Below are 20039 nucleotides of genomic sequence, written 5' to 3'. Positions count from 1 at the left end.
TTAGGAAACAAAGATCAGGGATGACCTGTCAGAGTTACGGCAACGGGCAGCTGCGAAGGATCCAGCAGAGCCACTTTTCTGGGGCCCATGTGACCATCTACGGAAAGCAGGGTGACTCCAGCCAGGAACTTGGTGAGGGAAGTAATTAGTAGCAGGAGGTTCGGGGACCGGGGGAGACACAAAATGGTGATTTCAAACTGCTAAAAAGCAAAAAACTCCTTGGAAACCACTAGATGTAGAATTTGTTAAACAACGTAGGGGGACTCCCCATCCGACTCGGAGCTGGTCCCCTGGCTGGGAGGGCACGTGGGTGGGGCGACAGGGTCTCCAGGCAATTCCGATGCCCCGAAGCTCCAGTCACGCCCAAAGCTGGAAGAGGTTTCTGAGGGGGAACGATCTGCAGCCATGCCGAACACCATGTCACTCACGAATGTCACTTCATTTCTCAAACACACCTGGACGCAGAGACACGAATAGGAGTGAGGGAGGCCTGGGGTTAAGGATCTGCTGTCTCGGGAGGAAGGAGGGATTCCGGCGGTCCTTGTGAGACATCTCTACTGGACTGCATGCTAGAGAAGGATTTGGCACGACAGAGCCTGGGTCACAAGCCTCACCCTGAGGGTGTGGAGCCTCAACGACCCTCAGGCTGTGACCCAGAGCCATGGGCGCCCGCATCACGGGGGGCTTGTACACGAGGCACCACATGGGTCCCGCTGGAGAGCACGGAACACTTGGAGGGCAAGGACAGAGCCCTCCCTGGAAGGATCTTAAGGTCCACAGAGGCAGGAAGGGGCAGGAGCTGGAGGGCAGGTCAGAGGGAGCCCGCCACCCAGCCTGAGTCTGGGAGAGGGGAGGGAGGCAGCTGCAGGCAGACAGCTGGTCAGCAGGGCCCCTGGCACAAAGCCACCGAGGTCCTGGTCAGGCTGGCAGGGGGCTGGAGGGAGGCACCTGCTGCCGGCCTGTCCCAGCATGGTACCTGTGGCACCTGTGAAGGTAGGTGGGGGCCACCTGCTCCTTGCACCGGGCCTGACACAGAGGGCCCTGGTGTCCGAGTCCAGCCACCTCCCCAAGGCCGGCTTCCATGGGCCTCACAGCTGCACTCCCTCACTGGGGGTGAGCCCCATCCCCGTCGGGGCCCAATCCTGGCCCGGGGAGGGAGAGGTAAGGAGCTCAGTGTGGGGGCTCAGGGCTCCCTGACCCGGTGGGCCCAGCTCTGGTCTGTCCCAGGAGTCTCCTCCTGGGGTGTCTTCACTTCCATTTCTAGAAGCCTGGGCTTCAGCTTCCAGAGCATGGTGTCTGGGGCCCCATCCCCACCCGGAGAGCTGGGGGAGCCCTTGCCAAGTGTGATGCCCTCCGCCAGCTCCATTTCTGACTCTCCCTGTGCGTCCCATGGGTCTCCGTCCTTGTCCTGGAGAAAAGCCACGATGCAGCTCAGGTGGGAAGTCCCCTGAGCCTGGCCCTGCTCTCTCCCGTCCCTGGGCCCCCCACCCCAGGCACGTGGACCAGGCCCAGCCGGAGGGCAGAGCGGGGTACTGAGCGAGCTCAGGAGCTGACTCCCTATCTGGCAGGGCCTGGCGCTGGGCGCGCTGCAGCACAGGCAGGGGGGGAAGGCGGCTGACCTAAGGGCAGGATGTGCCCCTGGCTAGGAGGGAAAGTACCCACTGGCTCGGGGGCAGGCTCCCTGACATCTTAGATGCCCCCCACTTGCTGTGGGGGCTGGGGAGGGCCTGGTGGGTTTGACCTAGAACCTACTGTGAATTTCATGTCTCTGTGTTCTGCAACCGGGTCAACAGGTGAGTTGAGCCGACTTTCCAGGGCCGGTCCTTTCTGTCACCGTGCAGGTGCCCTTGCTGGGGTGCACTTCCGGTGTTGGTGCTGGGGCATGCCCCCCACCGCTGCTTGCCCTCCCTTCTGCTGGGACCCTGCGGACCTCCGGACCCCCATGCTGGCCACACATTACAATCGCCTGGGCAGCTCTGGAAGAACAGCTTCTGTCTGCTTTGGCCTGAGCCAATGAATTGGGGATTTCTGTGGTTGAGAAATTCCAGGTCCTCCAATGAAGGTCTCGAGGGGTCCGGGCCCAGGAGTCCTGCTTTACTCCTGTGGGCAGTGGGGGGACCCTGGGGGGCTGTTCCCGGGCGGTGTGTGCTCCTCCTCTTCCCCTTCCCCCGGGTCCAAGGTGCCAACAGTCCCTTCTGGGTCACACCCACAGCTGCCCGGTTCTCTCCGCTTACTTTCCTGAGCCTGAACGGGTGGCATTCGGACTGGGTCGTTTCCTGCTTGACCCCTGTGTTTTGGGGTTCGGCTATAATGTCTGGGACAGTGTGTGTTCCTGTACACGGGCTGTGTTCATTCGCCGGGGGTTTGGCCCTGCAGGGGCCCTGCCTCTGTCATCACGGCCAGGCTGGTCACTGGCTGGGCTGGAGCCATGCCCTCCCATCTGGGGATTCCTCCTGCCTCTCGGTCTCTGGCACTTTGGCAAGGATGTCCACTGGTCTCGGGGGCTCTTGTCTGCAGCCTCTGTGTGGTCGCTGCTGGTGGTCCTGCCTCCGAATGCTGTCCTCACTTGTCCCTACCCTCCTCCTGTCTGCTCCCCACCCCTCCCGGCCTCTGCTCCGGGGCACCCCTCAAGATTCCTCACCCCGATGTCTGCCCTGAGACTCTGTGCTCCATGCCTGAGACCCTCGATGCTTCTATCCTGGACGCACCCTCCAGAAACCAGTCCTGTAAGGTGTCTCACCCTATGGGGACTCTAAAGAGGGTCCCATGAATCCAGTCACCTGGTGGACCCCAGTCCCAGGCCAGCACCTGCCCACTTACGCCCACCCCCAACCTGGTCCCTGCTGGCTGTGGGCACCTCTCTGTCCTGGGGACAGGATGGCTGTGACTAGGCGGGCCCAGGTGGCAGGGGACTCTGAGGGTGGGGGCTCCAAGCTGCAATGGCAGCGTGGTTCTCGGGGGGCTCCTTTGAGCTATGAGGTCTCCCCACCCTTCCTTGCCATGTCTTGTGTGGCTCCTGCCCCTTCCTCGTGTCTGTGACCTTCAGCAACCACCTGCCCCTCTCTGAGCCTCAGTTTCCTCATGTGAAGTCACGGGGTGGGCTCTCCTCTCCCAGGAGTAGCTGCAGGATCCCCCATGGTGGGGTCAGACCAGGGCCAGGCTCTGCCTCCCCTTGCTGACCTGCCTGTGCCCTGGTGCCCCTGTCTCACCCACCCCTGCTCCATGACCTGTCCCATGTCCTCTCTGCGGGGTAGGGTTTTACTCTGTGACACTCCCCTCAAGCTTGAAGAGGCCTCCACCCTCCCTGAGGAGGGTCTCCAGCCCTCTCTACCCTGACTGCTCCGGGAAGAAACACAAGCAGCACCTACTGGGCCAGGACCATCCAGGGCTCTCGGCCTGTAGTTCACTGAAGGCAGCAATCCTAGGTCCTGTGTCCCAGGGGCCCGTGGGGCTGAGCCGTCCCCCACCCCTGCGTCCTGCGGAAGCCCCAGCCTCGCCTTCCCTTCCTGTAGGGCCCAGCCTGTCCCTTCCTCCCAAAACTTTGGGTACTTGGCCTCTAATGGCTACTCCAAGCACTCACCTGAGCCTCTCCTGCCTCTCTGGAGGCCCCAGACCCTCCTTCCAGGGCTTCTGGATCCTTCAGGCGAGTCTAAGGTAGGGGTTGTAGGTTCTGACTGATGGGGTGGTGGTGAGGCATAGTGGGGCTGACCTGGGGGTAGGTGGTATGGTTTCCCTACCTCAGGGACTTGCTCAGTCTCTGGGGTACCCCTGACTCTGGCAACTGAGACCTGACCTTGGGGCCTGATCTATGCATCTCCTGCCAGGTGCTGGGGACAAGAGGGTGTGGGGATGACCGTGACCCCTCCAGAGTCTGGAGACCTAGGGTTCCACCTAGAATCCTCTGGGGAGTATCCTGGGGTCCAGCCTTTGAACACCTTTGCCCAGGCCTGGCCTGTGAGGAGGAGTGAGAGACCAGAGCTGTGCCCCGCTGAGGGCCCAGGTGCTTTCATGGAGGCAGGACTGGGGTCCAGCCACCATGACGGATGACTACGGGGCCCCACGAAGCATTCAGACATGGGTCCCGGAGGTTGTGGACCACCCCAGGGGAGGACTCCCTTCACATAGGGAGGAGAATGGGTTGGTGATAGAGCTCGCCCAGCAGGTCCACTCAGGCTCCACCCAAGGACCACATGGCCCATCCTGACCCGAGATGGGAACACCGAGGTCCAGATGGGGACACTGGTGTCCTGTCTGTCCCATCCTGGGACATTGCTGCCACCTCAGTTCCCCACCTCCACCACATCCACCCTGGGCCTGCTTTTCTTGGGTTTTTGGGGGGCTCAGAAGGAACACCTGCTATGCCAACACTGGACGGCCTCCCCCCTCCCTGCTGGCCCACAGACTGAGTCCGGGGGCACAGAAGCCACTTGCCTGGACCCAGGCAGGCTTGGCCTGGGAGACTCGGGCAGTGACCTGGCCTGTCCCCCTTCTCACTCTCGTGCTGGGGAGTCCCTGTTGGGCTGGGAGTTTGGTCTAAACATACTGTGGGGGTGGCTCCTGGCCAGACTCTGGGACCTGGGCCTGCAGAGGGAAGGTGGCTCCCGAGACCTGGGTGCTGGTCACTGTCCCAGCTGGCCACCACCACCTCAGGGCTGTTTGCTCCCTCCTCCCCAACCCCTCTCCCCCACCACCTTTGGGGCCCTGCCCTAGTTCAGGCCTCGCCTCTCGCCTGTCCATTCCTGTCTTCTCCCTGACTGCCCACCCACGTGGCCTGGTGTCCTGGCCAGCCCGTGGCCCCTCTCTTCAGAGCAAAGCAGCTCTGCGGGTCCCGGAACCTGCCCGTGGCTCCTTCCCTCTTGGACGCGTCCCTGCCACTCTGGCTGCCTCGGCCCCTCAGGCCTGGCTGTGATGACACCACCTCCTCCAGGAAGCCCTCGGCTTTGCCTCTCCCTCCCACCCGCACTGGCCTCTCGACGCCTGGACAAGCACCCCCACAGCCTCCCCCGTTCCTGGTGCTCAGCACGTGTGCCTCTCGCTGGGCCATTCTGGGTCCCTCCCCGGTGGGGTGCTGCTCCTTCCTGTGTGCAGGGCTCTGAGGCTGCGGCCCCGGCGGCCCCACCCTTCCCTGCAGAAGCCACATCAGGGCAGGCAGGGGTGTGGCAGCAGTTGGGGCTCTTCGCCCCAGACTTGCCTAGTGCACACCCCAGTGGGCGGTGGTGCTGACACCCGGGGGCTCAGCACCAGGCCCACCCGCCCACCCCAGCTCTCAGCACCTTCCGAACCCCGCCTGGAGTACACCCTTCCTGGCTGCACGGACGCCAGGGGCCCGCTGCGGAGTGCTGGCTGGGCCAAGCCGGGGTAGGGGGGTGGGGCAGACGAGACCCCCAGGGGCCTCCTGAACAGAGACCCCAGCCCTGAGGGCCTGGGGCCAGGTGCTGGGAGGCCATCTGGGGGAGGGGAGTGGGGCTGAGGTCCTCCACGTGGCCCCGGGTCCACGTGACACTTGCCTGCTCCGAGAGCCTTGCTGTGGCTCGGGAGCCTCGCCGTCGGGAACACACGTGCTCCGTCTCGTCGAGAGACACCCTGCGCGGCGCCCAGACCGTCACCTCGCTGGGACCCAGTGCCTGCTCCAGTTGCCAGGATCCTGTCACCTCTCTCTTCCTTCACGTCCCATCGGTGGTGTAACTGCTCCCACTGGTGGAAACTCTAAGAAAACCCCTCAGGACGGCTTCCTGCACCGGCTGCGCCTTCTGTCCTTCCCGCGAGGGTCGTCCTCTTTGGCCTACACACGTTCCTCCTGGACCTCCCACGGCCCCTTGTTTCTGTGGGGTCGGTGCTGATGCCCCCTCTCTCATGCCTCCTTTTCTAATTTGAGTGCGTTTTTCTGAGTCCATCCAGTCAAACGTCTGTCAAGTCTGCTGCTCTCTTTTTTTTTTAACATTTTATTTATTTTTGAGACACAGAGAGACAGAACATGAACGGGGGAGGGGCAGAGAGAGAGGGAGACACAGAATCGGAAGCAGGCTCCAGGCTCTGAGCCGTCAGCCCAGAGCCCGACGCGGGGTTCGAACTCACACCGCGAGATCGTGACCTGAGCTGAAGTCGGACGCTTAACCGACTGAGCCACCCAGGCGCCCCAAGTCTGCTGCTCTTTGAAGGAGCCAACTGTAGGTTCCACTTCCCGGTTTTCCCCTATTTTTCCATCCTCCGTGTGTACCTCCTCCCTTCTCCTGACCCTGAACCTGGGCTGTACTTCTCACTCCTGAAGTCAGGTCCCCTGGCGACCTGGCTCCCCTGTTTTCACGCGGTGCTCACCGCACAGCACCCCCTCGGCCCTGCTTTCCCCGCACCCCTCACACCCCACTCTGCTGTGTTGTCCTTTTCGCTGGACTTGAGCTGGTTTCTGACTTCCCTGTGAGCAGCCGTGGGGAGGGGCTCAGGCGCAGGGGAGGGTAGAGGCTTCCGTGAGGAAGGGACACTTGAACCGAGTCTGGGAGACCGAGGAGCCAAGGGCCTGAAGACCACGGAGTGGGCCCCTCCCAGGCCTGTGGGAGGCTGGGACCAGGGCCCCAGGGGGTGTGTCAGGGGCTGGGTTCCTGGGACAGATGCTGGGCCGAGTGGGGCTGCTGAGCGGGGGTGCCTGGCAGGGGCCGTGGGCAGAAAGGGGAAGGGGCGTTGGACACAGAAGGGCCTTCCCTCAGGTCCCGGTGACAAAAGTTTATCAAAGGACAAAGGGAGTGATATGTCATGATTCCCAGGTGGAAACCTCCCAAGAGGAAAGGGGTCTGGAGGGGCTCGGAGCAGAGGCAGGGGTGCAGGGGTCCCAGGCACAGGAGGGGGCACGAGAGACATGGGACGCAGTCTGAGGCTCCCTGGCAGGCTCCCCGCTTCATCTGCCCTTGAATTTTGGGTCTCCACACCGCCCCCCCCCCCCCCCCGGCCCCAGGAGGCTGGTGGGGGCAGGGTCCAAGTGCACACTGCCCAGGCAGCCCTGACCCTGAGCAAGGCCGGCCCGGTTCCAGCACCAGAGTGGATCGGGAATGGCCAAGGAATCCCTGCATTTCCTGGGACGTTTCTTGAAGACCCCCCCCTCACTTGTGTGCCACAGACAGAAGGGCCTCCCTTGGAAGGTGGGGGAAGCCGGGGACTGCCTGAGGGGCCCTGGGTGGGGGTGGGGTGGCGTTTGGGCAGAGGCCAGTGAGGGAGGCTCTCCCCAGCACCAGCCAGCTCTGCCTGGTCTGTGCTCACCTGGGGACAAAGAGCTGGCTCACAGGAGACTTGCCCCAAGATCTCCAGGCTGACGGGGAGGCAAGGCAGAGGCAGTATCAGCCCAGCAGGTGGAGACAGAGAGACCTGGTCCTGTGTCCAGGGCCCCAGCCCCATGGCTGCAGAGAAGGACAGAGGACCCTGCAGGGCCTCTGTCCCTAGGCCTGAGCCTAGGCGGGACCTGGTGGTCAAGGCTGGAGGGGGTGCCTGGGCAGGGACGCTTTCTGACCGTGGCCCCAGGACCGCAGACTCCCCAGTACCCGTGCTCTGGCCCCACATCCTGCAGGCAGGGAGGGACCCATGTTTTACCTGCCCAATGGCACACTGGGGCATGGAGGGGTGCTGCCTGAGGCCCCCCATGCGGCTCAGAGTCCAGCTGTGTCCTCGGCCGAGGCCCGGGCATGGACGGGGTCGGGACCGTTTGTCGTCTGTGCCTGGGGACCTAGCCCCGTGCTGTGCCCTGCCCACCGCAGACACAGGCTGGGCTCTGCTGTCGGGGCGGACCAAGGCTTCCAGAAGGAGACTCCCCACCGAGGCCCCACTGCCCACCAGGAGAACTGTGGTCAGCTCAGCCTGTGCCCCTACAGGGGATTAAGACTTTCTCTCCAGTAAGGGGGATGGGATCTGCCTCAGGGTGGCGGTGACACTGTCCAGGGAGGTCCCTGAAGATGGGAGGTTCGGGGCTCATCGGGGGGGTGGGGAGGGACTCTTGGTCCCCTGTCCTGTGAAGAGAGAGGGAAGGGCCTGAAGGCCAGGGCCACAGCCCCTGCCTGCCCTGGGAACTGAGGTCTCGCAGGGCGTCAGTAACAAGGTTCCTGATGTGCTTACCTGTGGGGACTGTGTTTGTTTCCACGTTAGGAGGGGGGCGACCGTCCCATGAGGACAGAACCGGCCACACGTTGACAACCGTGACTCACATGCGCCTTTAACAAAGTGACGTAGCGATGAACGTTCAACTCTCCCCTGTTGAGTTGTTTCGGTTATGCACCGGAAGCGTTTTCCAACGACCGCCCTTGAGCCACAGCCACCCGAGTCGCTGTAAGTGGTGACCTGCGGGGAAGGGCTTTCCGCGGGTAAAACGGGCACAAGAAAACCTCAACCCAAAGTCAGCAAGACTTCCAGTGCATTAGAAGCTTTCCCCAGAAATTCTCTCCCGCCACCAGACAGTAGGCCGATCTGCTCTATATGGTTTCATTTGGTTTCCACGCCTGGGCGGCATCACAGCGGCCAAGGGTTTCCTTCCAGAGAAATGCTCCCCTGGAGAAGACAAAGCCAACCCTCGTCAAAGGGCGTGTTGCAGAAACTGCCCCCACCTGACTCTGTGTCCCCTGGGAATGTGCTTCCCGGGGAAAGAGCCAGGAGGCAAGGGCAGCGTCGCGAGGAAACGGGGGAGATGCGCTGGAATAATTCCCACAAGGACAAATATTCGGAACAGAAAATGAAAACCATTTGCCCTCAATTTTCCTGTGCGGAAATACCATGCAACCCCCTCGCCACCCGGGCTGGGCTCAGGTCAAACGTCTGGGTACAAACGCAGAAAGTCAAGTCTCCGGGTCGGAATTTACACTGTAAAGGAGGTTGAGCTCCAGGCACAAATCAAGGGGTTGGCGGCCCAACTATTGGGTCCAAGTGCCTACAATCTGAGATTCCCAAACCTCCAGACCAAGCCCATGGCACCGCGCATGTGAGGGAACAGTGGTGTCCCCTTCTGGGGGAACGTGGGGACACGTGATCGCGGTCCTTCAGCCCCGCCCTCCCGTAACAAGTCAGGTTGGGGGCCCCAGGGACCCCCTCCATAGGCTTCACAGGCACCGTCCTTTCAGATCCCCACGTGTTCTGCGTGAAATCTTTCCGCGAAGGCCTTGGGAGCAGTGGGGACGCTGAGCGTGCGTGACCGACACAAGCCAGGACACAGGTAAGGAGCCGGTTCTGGAGAAGGTCCTGCGCGCAGCCGTCCTGGCGAGCTTGGGCAGCTGCGACAGCGCAGGGGGGACCTGGGCCGGCGCCCTGCTCGCGGTCCCGGATCAGGAAGCCTCTGGGCTGGCGGTGCTCTGCCCCGAGGCCATCGAGGCCGGTCCCGGGACGCCCCAGAGGGGATGCGGGGACGCGGGGACGCGGGAACACGGGGGACCCGGGACATGGGGACCCGGGGCCTCGGGGGCGCAGGGGCGCGCTCAGCGACCCGCCGGCCGCGCCACCTCCGGCCGCCACGCCGGGACGGGGGCGGGACCCGCGGGGGACGTGGCGGCGCCACCCTTCCGGGGCCGGGCGGGGACACGCGCCACCGGGCCGGACGACGGGGGCGCTGATCCGGAGACCCGGGGCCGCCTCCGCCCCGGCTGCGCCCCGCCCTGGGTCCCCGGGCCTGGCGAGGCCGATCCGTCCCGGGGCCCTCAGCCCTGCGCGGCTGGGGCGCGGGAAGCGTGGCGGAGCAGGAGGAGCCGGGAGGCGCAGGGTCGGCCTGGGGAGCACGGTGTCCGGGGGCGGGGAGGGGGCCGCGACTCTGGTCCCCTCCCCACCCCGGCCTGCACGTCCGGGAGCGACCGGAGGGCCGAGTGCCCCGTGGGCGGCCTGGCCCCGAGGGGGCGCTCCTCGCAGGCTCCCCCCCTTTCGAAGCAGGGCCCACGGGCTCCACGGCGAAGGCCCCCTGCCCCTCGGTGAGCAGCTGGCGGAGGGGCCACCGCGGCCACGAACCGAACGAGACGTTTCGCATAGCGGGTTATGGGAGACGAGCCCCGGGGCCATCCGGCCGCCTCTTTGCTTCTCCCCCACTCGTCGTTCCTTCCGGAAGCGCACACTTGGTCAGACACTGGGTGTTTGACCCCTTGAGATGCTCCCAGTAGGAAGCAAGGGTGACCGCTTCTCCACCTGACCTTGTCACCAATGCCTCACTCCCAGGCAATGACCCTGGACGGAGAGCCCAGCATCAGGAAGAAATGCCACAGGAAACACCCCTGGTGCCAGGGGGCTCCCTGGAGGGACAGCCCTTCTCTGGGCCTCTTGTCATAGAGGCAGAAGTCAGGGAGATGGCCATGGGGGACACGTGTGGGGAGTGTCCAGGTGTGGACCTGTGCCTGATGTCCGTGGGGCAGCTTGTCATGGGGGGGACCTTCTCCAGCGGCCTCACCCCCTGCGTGGCCAGCAGCTGTGGGCCAGCAGGACAGACGAAATCTAAATACAGACTGAAATCGACACCAGTTTGTCGCCCTGACCCTGGTGACTCCGGAATTCTGCAAAAGCCAGTATTTGTATTTAGTATCATGTTTGCTTTCCACATTCTTCATCTTTTGTGTGTAATGTCATTTCTCTATGTCTTTTTATTTTATTAAAAAAATTTTCTAACGTTCATTTATTTTTGAGAGAGGCAGAGACAGGATGCGAGAGACAGGATGTGGGTTAGGGGCAGAGAGAGAGGGAGACACAGAATCCCAAGCAGGCTCCAAGCTGTCAGCACAGAGCCCGATATGGGGCTCGAACTCGTGAACTGCAAGATCATGACCTGAGCCGAAGTTGGCCGCTCAACCGACTGAGCCACCCAGGTGCCCCTCTCATGTCTTTTATCTACTAATCTGACTGCCTGGAAATAGAATGCCTGTGGCTCTGCTTGTGGTGGCCTGGCCCTAGTCTGTTCAGCACCTCTTTGGACCATGAGGGTAATCTGAGAGGATGACGGGAAGCCCCATAAAGGAGCATCCCTCCAGAGAAGCCGGCACTGACTGCTGCTGGCGTCCTTAAGGACCTACCCACCTGCCCTCACTTGATGTTCATTGTTCAGCTTGCTGTTTCCAGGACTTCTAAGGGATGTTCAGTTTAAACCCAAACCTCTGTGAGGACCAGACCCTTGTTACAAATCTTAGGGAAAATCTTTTACTTTTGTCCTCGAAAGAATACTGGACAGGAAGAGGCGCCTGGGTGGCTCAGTCTGTTGAGCGTCTGATTTCAGCTCAGGTCATGATCTTTCACTTCACGAGTCGGAGCCCCGCGTGGGGCTCTGTGCTGCCAGCTCAGAGGCTGGAGCCTGCTTTGGGTTCTGTGTCTCCCGCTCTCTCTGCCCTGCCTCTACCAGCTCTCTGTCTCCCTTTCTCTCAAAAATAAAGAAAAACATTAAAAAATTAAGAAAAAAAAGAATACCAGACAGGACAGTTTTTCTCCTCTGCTTTTGCGGATGGTTGGAAAACGTTCAAAATCACTCGTTCACTGAGGATATGGGCCTTCTAGGATGTGCAGCTCGTGTGGGGGTCCTGCTCCTAACTGGGAAGCTTATATAGCCTCAAAATCTTGCCATCTGTCTCCATGACGCCCCAAACCCTTGATGACGGAGGTTGTGAATTCCCCGGGGCGGCTGCTTACCGCTACCACTTTGGTTTTCAGCGGCTTCTCTGTTTGGGCCATTTCCTTTTTTCCAACATCGCAGCTATGCAAGAAAGCGTTTTGTAACAGTTCATTCACAATTTCTAGTCTCGAAGGTTTTTCCCAGTTATCTCCCCTACTCTATGGGCAGAAAGGGAGGAGCCGCTGGGCTTCGGGCCGAGTGTATGCGTGTGCACCCACGCTCTCGCGCTCGCTGGCGGAGGCCGTCCACGCGCGTTTGCGATGTTTCCAGCAGCTCTCAGGGGGCTCCGTGTGTGTCCCCCACCCGGGGAGGTTTGCACAGCTGTTCTCTGCAGATGGCGTGGCCGCTGCTTTGTCCCCAGGAATGCTGTTTCTCCTCTCTGCCTGCAGGTACTAAGATCCCAGTTCCTCCCAACTGGGAAGAGACCTGGAGGTCAGAGAGTCTCTGTGGGCTCGGGGCCTAAGGCTCAGAGGGTTTAAGACTCCTTAGCACGATAGGCTGAGATCATGAGACAGGCCAGGAGACCGGGGGACGGGGCGCACCGGGCACATGGCGTGAAGTTTGCTCCTGCAGGCCCCTCCCATAAACGTCGGGGCCGTGGCTCCCGCTGGAGACAGATGGTGGACTGACTGGTTTGCCTACCACTGGGCAGGTGAGTCCAAACGTGGGCTCTAGGATTAGGACGGTCTGTAGTGCAGCCCTCCGAAGCCATCCGCTCCGACTCAGACCTCATCTGTGATAAGGTAATAATTTGATTTATGTTTTCTTGAGTCCCTTGGACTTATCTCTCAAGCGTCTGGGTCTTGGGCAGGAATAATGAAAGTGTCATTGACTGGGCTCCTTCACATCCCTACGTTAAGCCCTGTATTATCCTCCGCCATGCTCCCCAGCCTTTTGGACACAGACAGCCTCAAGGAGCAATTGTGTAGTGAAAAAGCCATATAGCAGGATAATTAGGGTCTCATTCAGAAAGGCAAGAATTCATTCGGTTATTCAACAAATGGGGTCCGTTTTGCTGGGATGCATCATATGGTTTCATGAAATTCCGGGTGCCGTGCAAACTCGCACAGTAAAAATCACGGCACTCCAGGGGAAAGTAGAGTCGGGTCAGGACACTCAAAATATTTCATCAGCAACACATTGAAAACAGATAGGAACCGGGGTGCCTGGGTGGCTCAGTCGGTTAAGCGTCCGACTTCGGCTCAGGTCACGATCTCGCGGTCCGTGAGTTCGAGCCCCGCGTCGGGCTCTGTGCTGACTGCTCAGTGCCTGGAGTCTGTTTCGGATTCTGTGTCTCCCCTCTCTGACCCTCCCCCGTTCATGCTCTGTCTCTCTCTGTCTCAAAAATAAATAAACGTTAAAAAAGAAAACATTGTTAAAAAAAACAGATAGGAACCTAATAAAAAGGATAGCACAGTGGAATACGTTAAGTTGTTATTTTAAATACATTAATACAATAAGAAATATGGCCCTTTGTCTCAAAGGCCCAAAGAGCAGTGGACACGGGGAGGGTGCAGCTTGCGGCCCGGGAGACAGGACAGCTGGAACACCCGGCGGGGGCGGTGCGCTCACGGCACGGCAGTCACGAGGCATCTGGGGGATGCGTGAGGGGAGCGTCTGTGTGTTCTGTGTATTCCCACATACCTCGGTCCAGCCGGTGCCGTTTTCCATGTTTACCTCGCAAAGAAAATCACACGAAATGCAAAATTCACGCTATGCGGGCCTGGCTCCCGCATTCTTCAGTTGTGCTGGAAAAACTCATTTCCAAAGCCTGTGTCACGGCAGAACCGTAGTCGTGGATTGTGCCAACCACATGGGAGGCACCGATATCTGTGCCAGGGGGCCAGCAGTGAGCGGTGTCGGGGGGGTAGGTCGTGGGAGGGACACAACAAGCAAAGGGATTCAAAGAGCGTAATGGGGGCCCCTCCATTCGTAGGTGGAAAACTAACCCCCAAAGTCTGGCATTAGGTGGGCCCTTCGGGGAGTGATAAGGTGACGGAGACCCCAGAAAGCTCCCTTGCCCCCCACCGTGAGGACACGGTGAAATAACAGTTGTCTGCGAACCAGAAAACGGAATCTCACTGAATCCGCCAGTGCCTTGGCCTTGGCCTTCCCAGCCTCAGAATGGAGTCATAAATGTTGTTCGCTACGTCCCCCAATCTGCGGTAATCCGTTCTATCAGCCCGAGTGGACCGGGGCGGCAGGATAGTAAGTGACGATCTGCGGTAGGTGGCACTGCGGTAGTTCCCCACGGCCTGGGGGCTTTTGGACAGGAACCTGCTGTGTCACCAGTCTCCAGGCCAGAAGTCCCAGATCAAGCTGTCGGCAGGGTGGTTCCTTCCGTGGGCTGCGGGTGGAGAATCTGTTCCAGGCCCCTCTTCCTTAGCTTCCGATGATTTACAAGCCTCTTTGGCTTCTAGAACACCAGCCCAGCCTCTGACCTCATCTTCAGGTGGCATCTCCCTGTGTGCACGTCTGTGTCCAAGTTGCCCCTTTCAGAAGGACGCTGGTTATAGGGGATTAGGGGCTGTCCGTGGTCCAGCGGGACCTCGGCCGATTACACCTGCAACGGCCCTGTTTCCAAATGAGGTCCCACTCCGAGGTACAGAGGGCTGGTACCAATGAATATGATTGGTACCAACGTGCGTTCTGTGTATTCCCAGAAGTAAGTGACATTTGAGCAAAACACCTAAGTAAAATGAGGGAGTGGGCCATGCGGACATCTGAGGGAACAGCATTCCGGGGGGAAGGAACAGCAAACATAAGATTCTGGGATGAAACGCAGACTGGCACGCTGAAGGAGTAGGGAGAGGATGGTCGTTGTGTCTGGAGGAAGCAGGGAGAAGAGGGGTGAGCAATGAAGCGAGAAGCAGAACGATTCGGCGATGGGAAATCCGTCAACTCTGAGTCATAAAATTAACAGAATTAAAGGAGAAAAAGCTATACATTTATCAGGGAACAACAACAATGCAAATCTCAATACAAGTTCTAAGGTATAAATAGACTAAACTTTCCTTTTATGATGAAGGATACCCATTACAGGACAAAAGGATACATCATATATTTTTTTTAATGTTTATTTATTTTTGACAGAGAGAGAGAGACGGAGCACGAGCAGGGGAGGGGCAGAGAGAGGGGGAGACCCAGAATCCGAAGCAGGCTCCAGGCTCCGAGCCGTCAGCACAGAGCCCGACGCGGGGCTAGAACTCACCAGCCGTGAGCTCATGACCTGAGCCGGAGTCGGACGCTCAACCGACTGAGCCACCCAGGCGCCCCAAGGATACATCCTTTAATGGTATGTCGTAAAGGCATTTCTGTCAGTTGCAGCTCTGTGGTTCAACATCGATATTTTGGAGTCTGGCTAGAGCAACAAGAAAAGGAAGCGAACTGTGTACCACTGTTTGCAGATAGTATGTCCCCCCGGCCCCCCCGAATGAGGCATTTGCAAACTGTTAGAATGGAGTCAGCAACCTTTTACGCCCTGGTCTCGTAGGCTGGGAGTCCACCGTTTTTGCCGTCGTCGTGGCTACGGAGCCCGCTGCCCCCGGCCTCCACTGCCCACCACGCCCCCTGCCGTCTCCTGGGGCTGTCGTTGCCGCTGCTCGCGGGGCTGCTGGAGCCCAGCATGCTGGCACATGTGCAACCTGGAAAAGGGAGGGACTTTGCGGGCAGCCCTGGAACGACGAGGAAAGGGCACCAGCGGGCGCACGTGCCCCTCGCTACCGCGCACCAGGGGACGATGCCGGGGTAGGACGCACACCGCTCCCTAGGGTACTCGTACAGCAGTGGCAAGTCAAGGACGCTCTCTGGCATCAGATCTCCCCGCTCCCCCGTTTTCCCCTTCCAGGGTCCCCATTCCTCATCTCCGAGGTCACCTCCAAAAATAAACCATTTGCCCACAAGACCACGTCCCATGTCATAGCTTCTGCTTTTGGAGAGAACCCGAATTAAGAGAAGTGACTGGGGCGCCTGGGTGGCTCAGTCGGTGAAGCGTCCGACTCCGGCTCAGGTCACGATCTCGCGGTTCGTGAGTTCGAGCCCCGCGTCGGGCTCTGTGCTGACAGCTCAGAGCCTGGAGCCTGCTTGGGATTCTCTCTCTGTGTCCCTCCCCACTCATGCTCTGTCTCTGTCTTAAAAATAAGTAAAACATTAAAAAAAATTTTTTTTTTTAAAAAGAGAAGTGACCCTAAGAAGCAGACCTTCTGAGTAAGATTCTAAGGTAGATCACACCCTCAGACCCCATTGGAAGGACGGTATTGCTGGTGGTGAGCTAGCTGGTGATGAGCCTTGGCCTGTGGCACAGGGACAGTGACTCAGGGGGGTGGATTAAGGTGTGGTGCAGGGGACGTGGAGTGTGGTTCTGTGCGGCAGGGGTGGGGTTAGCGTGCTTTCCTTAATGGCTTTAAAAGCCTGAACGAATACTAAGGACAGGCTCAAATTAGCCCACTATCGATTCGAGATACTCTCCGAAAATCAGCCGCCCCTGGCAATATCAGGGCCCCTCATCGCCTGCAGGCACAGGGCATTTTAGGATGAAAACCAGGTCCAGGATTCCCCGCAACTCATGATGTCGTTACTTCTCTCTTCAGTCATGTATTTAATCCCCAGTTCAACCAACAAGGGTGTTTTATGTTAATCAAAATAGCAAATTATCATACTGTCCATTTCTATCATATTGTCTTATTGGAGAGTCTCTTTCAAATTACTTGACCATACTTTAATTTTTTTTAAATGTTTACTTATTTCTGAGAGAGACAGAGCACGAGCAGGGGAGGGGCAGAGGGCACGGGAGACACAGAATCCCAAGCAGGCTCCAGGCTCCGAGCTGTCAGCACAGAGCCGGACGTGGGGCTCGAACCCACAAACCGTGAGATCATGACCTGAGCCGAAATCAGACAGTTAACCTACTGAGCCACCCAGGCACCCCCTACTTGACCATACTTCATAGTCTCTTGTTCCTTGCTCAAAATTTTAAGCTTCTTTTTTTTATTTCTTTAAACACATGAAACATAATTATCTCATCTGTCTGATAACACCAATGTCTGCAGCTTTCCAGACGTGGTTTTCTTGTCTGTGTTTCCAACGGCTCTCATTCACGGTGTTTTTTTCCCTGTGTGTTTTGTGACTTTTCAGCAGCAAGTTGCCTACGTTCCCTCAAAAGCTATCTGTGGGAAGTTGTTGAAGCCTGCCTTGAGCTTGCCTCCCTCCAGTGAATATTTGCAGTTATCCTTTTTAAAGATGCATTTTTACTTTTGTTACTTTGCAGTCAGAGAATGTCTCATAAGCCTTCTCTATTTAGAAAGCGAGTTGTCTGTTGTGTTCCATATATAATTAGTATCACAGGTCAAGGGTGCTCTGTGCACCGTTAATAGAAAAGCATGTTCTGTGACCACAAACACCAGTGTGAAAGATGTATCCCGTTGTCACTTAAACGTCATCTCTGAGCCTATGCTGCCGGGAGCAAATTCAAGCTCAGTCAGAACTGGGGCCCTGTCCCCTCCCCCCCGACACGGCTACACCAAAATGACCGAGGTCAGTGGCACCCCGACACAGGGAAAACGTAGCTATCTCCGCTTTCAGCCCAGGCCTCTGGGTCTCCCTCAAGTCCTAAGGCATCTGTTTGTGCCTGAGTACAAGGTGAGTGGAGTTTACTCAGGTGGACGACCCCAGGACTTTCTGCCCAGCCCCCAGGGTCCCCTCTGAATCAAGGAATGGCAAGAACGCTGTGCAGGTGTAGAGCAGAAGCCCGAGAGAGACTGGCAGCAGGGGGGTCCGACCTGGAGGACCCTCTAGAACTAGGATGACCCCAAAGCCCTGTTGCCAAGGGCCCCACCGGTAGATACTTGAGGCCGGGTGGATGCGTGCACACTTTCATTTTCAAAAGTGGCCAGTTTGACTGGTGAGTTATGTGGTCACTCTTAGGTCAGGAGGGCATGATGGAAAGCCAGGGAAGGTTTGAGTGAGGGAGTAAAATGTGAGTTACGTTTTACAAAGTTCATTTGGGCGTTGGTCAAAGACAAAGGGGTCTGGAGGGGACCAGAGTAAAGGCAGGGGCACGAGGTACTCGGTACTCCGGGCACAGAAGTCGGCGGGGGAGGGAGGAGGGCTGCAGGAGTCACTTGGGACCTCCAGTCTGAAGCTCCTTCGCAAGTTTCCCCTTCCCTGGGGTCCTCCTGGTCTGGGGAGGGGCCCCAGCTGCGCAGCCCAGCCAGGCCTGACCTAGAACGAGGCCAGCCTGGCTTCCGGCCACGGGGCTGGCTCTGAAATGGTGGAGAAATCCTGCATTTCCCGGGTAGACATGGAAGGGATCAGGTTACCTTCTAGTCCCGCGGACAGAAGGGGCTCTTCTGGGAAAGGGGGAGCAGAGGGCAGGGACTGTCGGAGAGGCCCCAGCTCGTCGTCAGGTGGGGTACGGGAGGGAGGCCGAGCAGGGCCCGGCAGCCTGGGGACCCGCCGTGAGCGAGGTCGGAGGGGGGGCGGGGGGAGGGGAAGGAGAGGTCTGGGACGTGGAGCTGGTGGGTAGGGCGGCGCCGGATCGCCCCGGGCCGGAGGCGGGCCAGACAGCGGGGTAGGGAGCGGGGCGAGAGGCGCGCGGGGCCCGGCCTCCCGGGACCCCCGTCTGGGCTGGGGGAGTTCTTCTCCGCCCGGCGGCAGCCGGCCTCCGCGCGCCCGCCCTCCGGGCCCCTTCCTCGCCTCCGCGTCCCGGCCCGGCCCCCGCCCCGCCCCGCCCCGCCCCTCCTCCCCTCCTCCCCTCCTCTCCCCTCCTTCCCTGCCCCCTCTCCCCGCCCCCGCCTCCGCGCGCCATTCCTCGCCGTCCTCCGGCCGTGCGCCCCGCCAGCCGCGTCTCGGCCATGGCAGGCCCGGGGCCGCGACCCGCCAAGGGCTACCGGGTGGTGCTGCTCGGGAGCGTGGCCGTGGGCAAGACGGCGCTGGCCACGCAGTTCGCCTGCGGCAGCTTCCCGGAGCAGTGCGAGCCGTCGGTGGAGGAGCTCTTCAGCAAGGTGATCGAGGTGAACGCGGCGCCCGCCCTGCTGGAGATCGTGGACACCGTGGGCGCCGAGCACCTGGTCACCCTCAAGGACCTGTACATCAAGAACAGCGACGGCTTCGTGGTGCTCTACAGCGTGTGCAGCGAGGCCTCGTTCGAGGCGGTGCGGCCGCTGCGGGAGCGCATGGGCCGGCTGCGGGGGCCCAAGGCCGTGCCGCTCGTGCTCGTGGGCACCAAGGCCGACCTGGACGCCGAGCGCCAGGTGCTGACGGCGCGGGGCCGCGCGCTGGCCCGCGAGTGGCGGTGCCCGTTCCTGGAGGTCACGGCCAAGAGCAAACTGATGGTGGACCAGGTGTTCACGCAGGTGGTGCGCGAGGTGGAGGCCCTGGCCCCGCCCGAGGAGCGGGCCCCGGCGCTCCCCACCAATGCCCAGGACACGTGGCCCTCGGAAAGATTCATTGGCTGACGCGCAAAGGTGACTTTTTAGTGTGTTCGGCGCGTTCCTGATTTCTGAAGCTCAGTCCTCCTTCCCTGCCTTTTTAAAGAAAGTTTTCCGGCCCAAGACAAGTGATGATGGCTTCTGTGTGGGAACTCAAACCAGCGCTTTGGACTGTTGGCCTGAAAACTTGGCCACTTTGTTTACCTCTTACAGGGCTCTAGGACACCCAAAATCCGTATTGTTTTCCTGGATGGAGAGTCCCAGCCTTTTCTTCACATGGGATTTGTTACAGGATTCTCTTTTTTTCCCCCTTTTGATCATTAATGCCTTCGAATGCACCAGACCTTTGAAATTGATTGAGGAACATGAACTAAAGACTTTAAGCCTTGGATTCTGTGAGGTTTTCATGTGTTTCCCTCTCATCCGCAGCCTTGCATTACAGCAGTAATATTTTCCTCTCTGTGTATTTCTAAATATAGTTATGACATACACAGCGTTGGTTTGAAAGGGATATTGTATACCCTGGGAGGGGAACACGTAACTGCTCACACACAGCTCAGCCTGCCTTCAGCTCTGTAATTGACATCTAGTCGATTTTGAATCTGTACACTGAGTGAAAATAAAGTGATTTTGAAAGGTGATAGTTTTAAATATCTGTCTCTCTAATACTTAAAGCTACAGTTTCTACAGTTTGCACGCACGGTCTCTGCTCCTAAGCTGTTTCCCAGGAAGCACGTTAGGAACCAGAGGGAAAATGGCCGCATCTGGTATGTGTTTCTTGTTGCCAGCGTAGGTGTATTTTTGTCTCTGCATGGTTTACAGTGACATGGGGACTCCAGGAGAAGCAAACCGTGTTTGAGTCTTCTTGTATAGTTTTCACATAACGAGGCAAGAAAAGTTTTCTTGCACCCGTTTAAAAACATTATGGTTTTGTAATTTGAAGAATTTGCCTGTGGTATGAGTTGCGTGCGCTTTATTTTCATGATAACACATTTTTCAAATTTAGGAACCTA

At 59.0% G+C, this 20039-nt stretch overlaps 1 protein-coding gene and 1 long non-coding RNA gene across 2 annotated transcripts; one reads left to right on the top strand and one right to left on the bottom strand.

Moving 5' to 3' along the window:
- Positions 1-14836: 14836 nt before the first annotated feature.
- LOC122221456 lies at positions 14837-18031 on the bottom strand. The gene is made up of 3 exons (XR_006203232.1): positions 17917-18031; positions 15071-15243; positions 14837-14960 (listed from the first exon to the last, which is right to left on the bottom strand). It is a non-coding gene; the product is annotated as an uncharacterized LOC122221456 (long non-coding RNA).
- A 378-nt stretch (positions 18032-18409) lies between these two features.
- Positions 18410-19667, top strand: LOC122221455 (ras-related protein Rap-2c-like). Its single transcript, XM_042940714.1, has one exon. The coding sequence runs from the start codon at positions 18451-18453 to the stop codon at positions 19051-19053; it is 603 nt and encodes a 200-aa protein (XP_042796648.1). The 5' UTR covers positions 18410-18450; the 3' UTR covers positions 19054-19667.
- The last annotated feature ends 372 nt before the right edge of the window (positions 19668-20039 follow it).

The sequence above is a fragment of the Panthera leo genome, chromosome B3 (genome assembly GCF_018350215.1).
Source record: "Panthera leo isolate Ple1 chromosome B3, P.leo_Ple1_pat1.1, whole genome shotgun sequence".
Taxonomy (NCBI): domain Eukaryota; kingdom Metazoa; phylum Chordata; class Mammalia; order Carnivora; family Felidae; genus Panthera; species Panthera leo.
Note: the sequence above shows the minus strand (reverse complement) of the source record. Positions and strands in the feature narration are given on the sequence as shown.

Bases quoted from the DNA above. Each gene is read 5' to 3' on its own strand.
- LOC122221455 (XM_042940714.1), top strand. From the start codon at position 18,451: ATGGCAGGCCCGGGGCCGCGACCCGCCAAGGGCTACCGGGTGGTGCTG.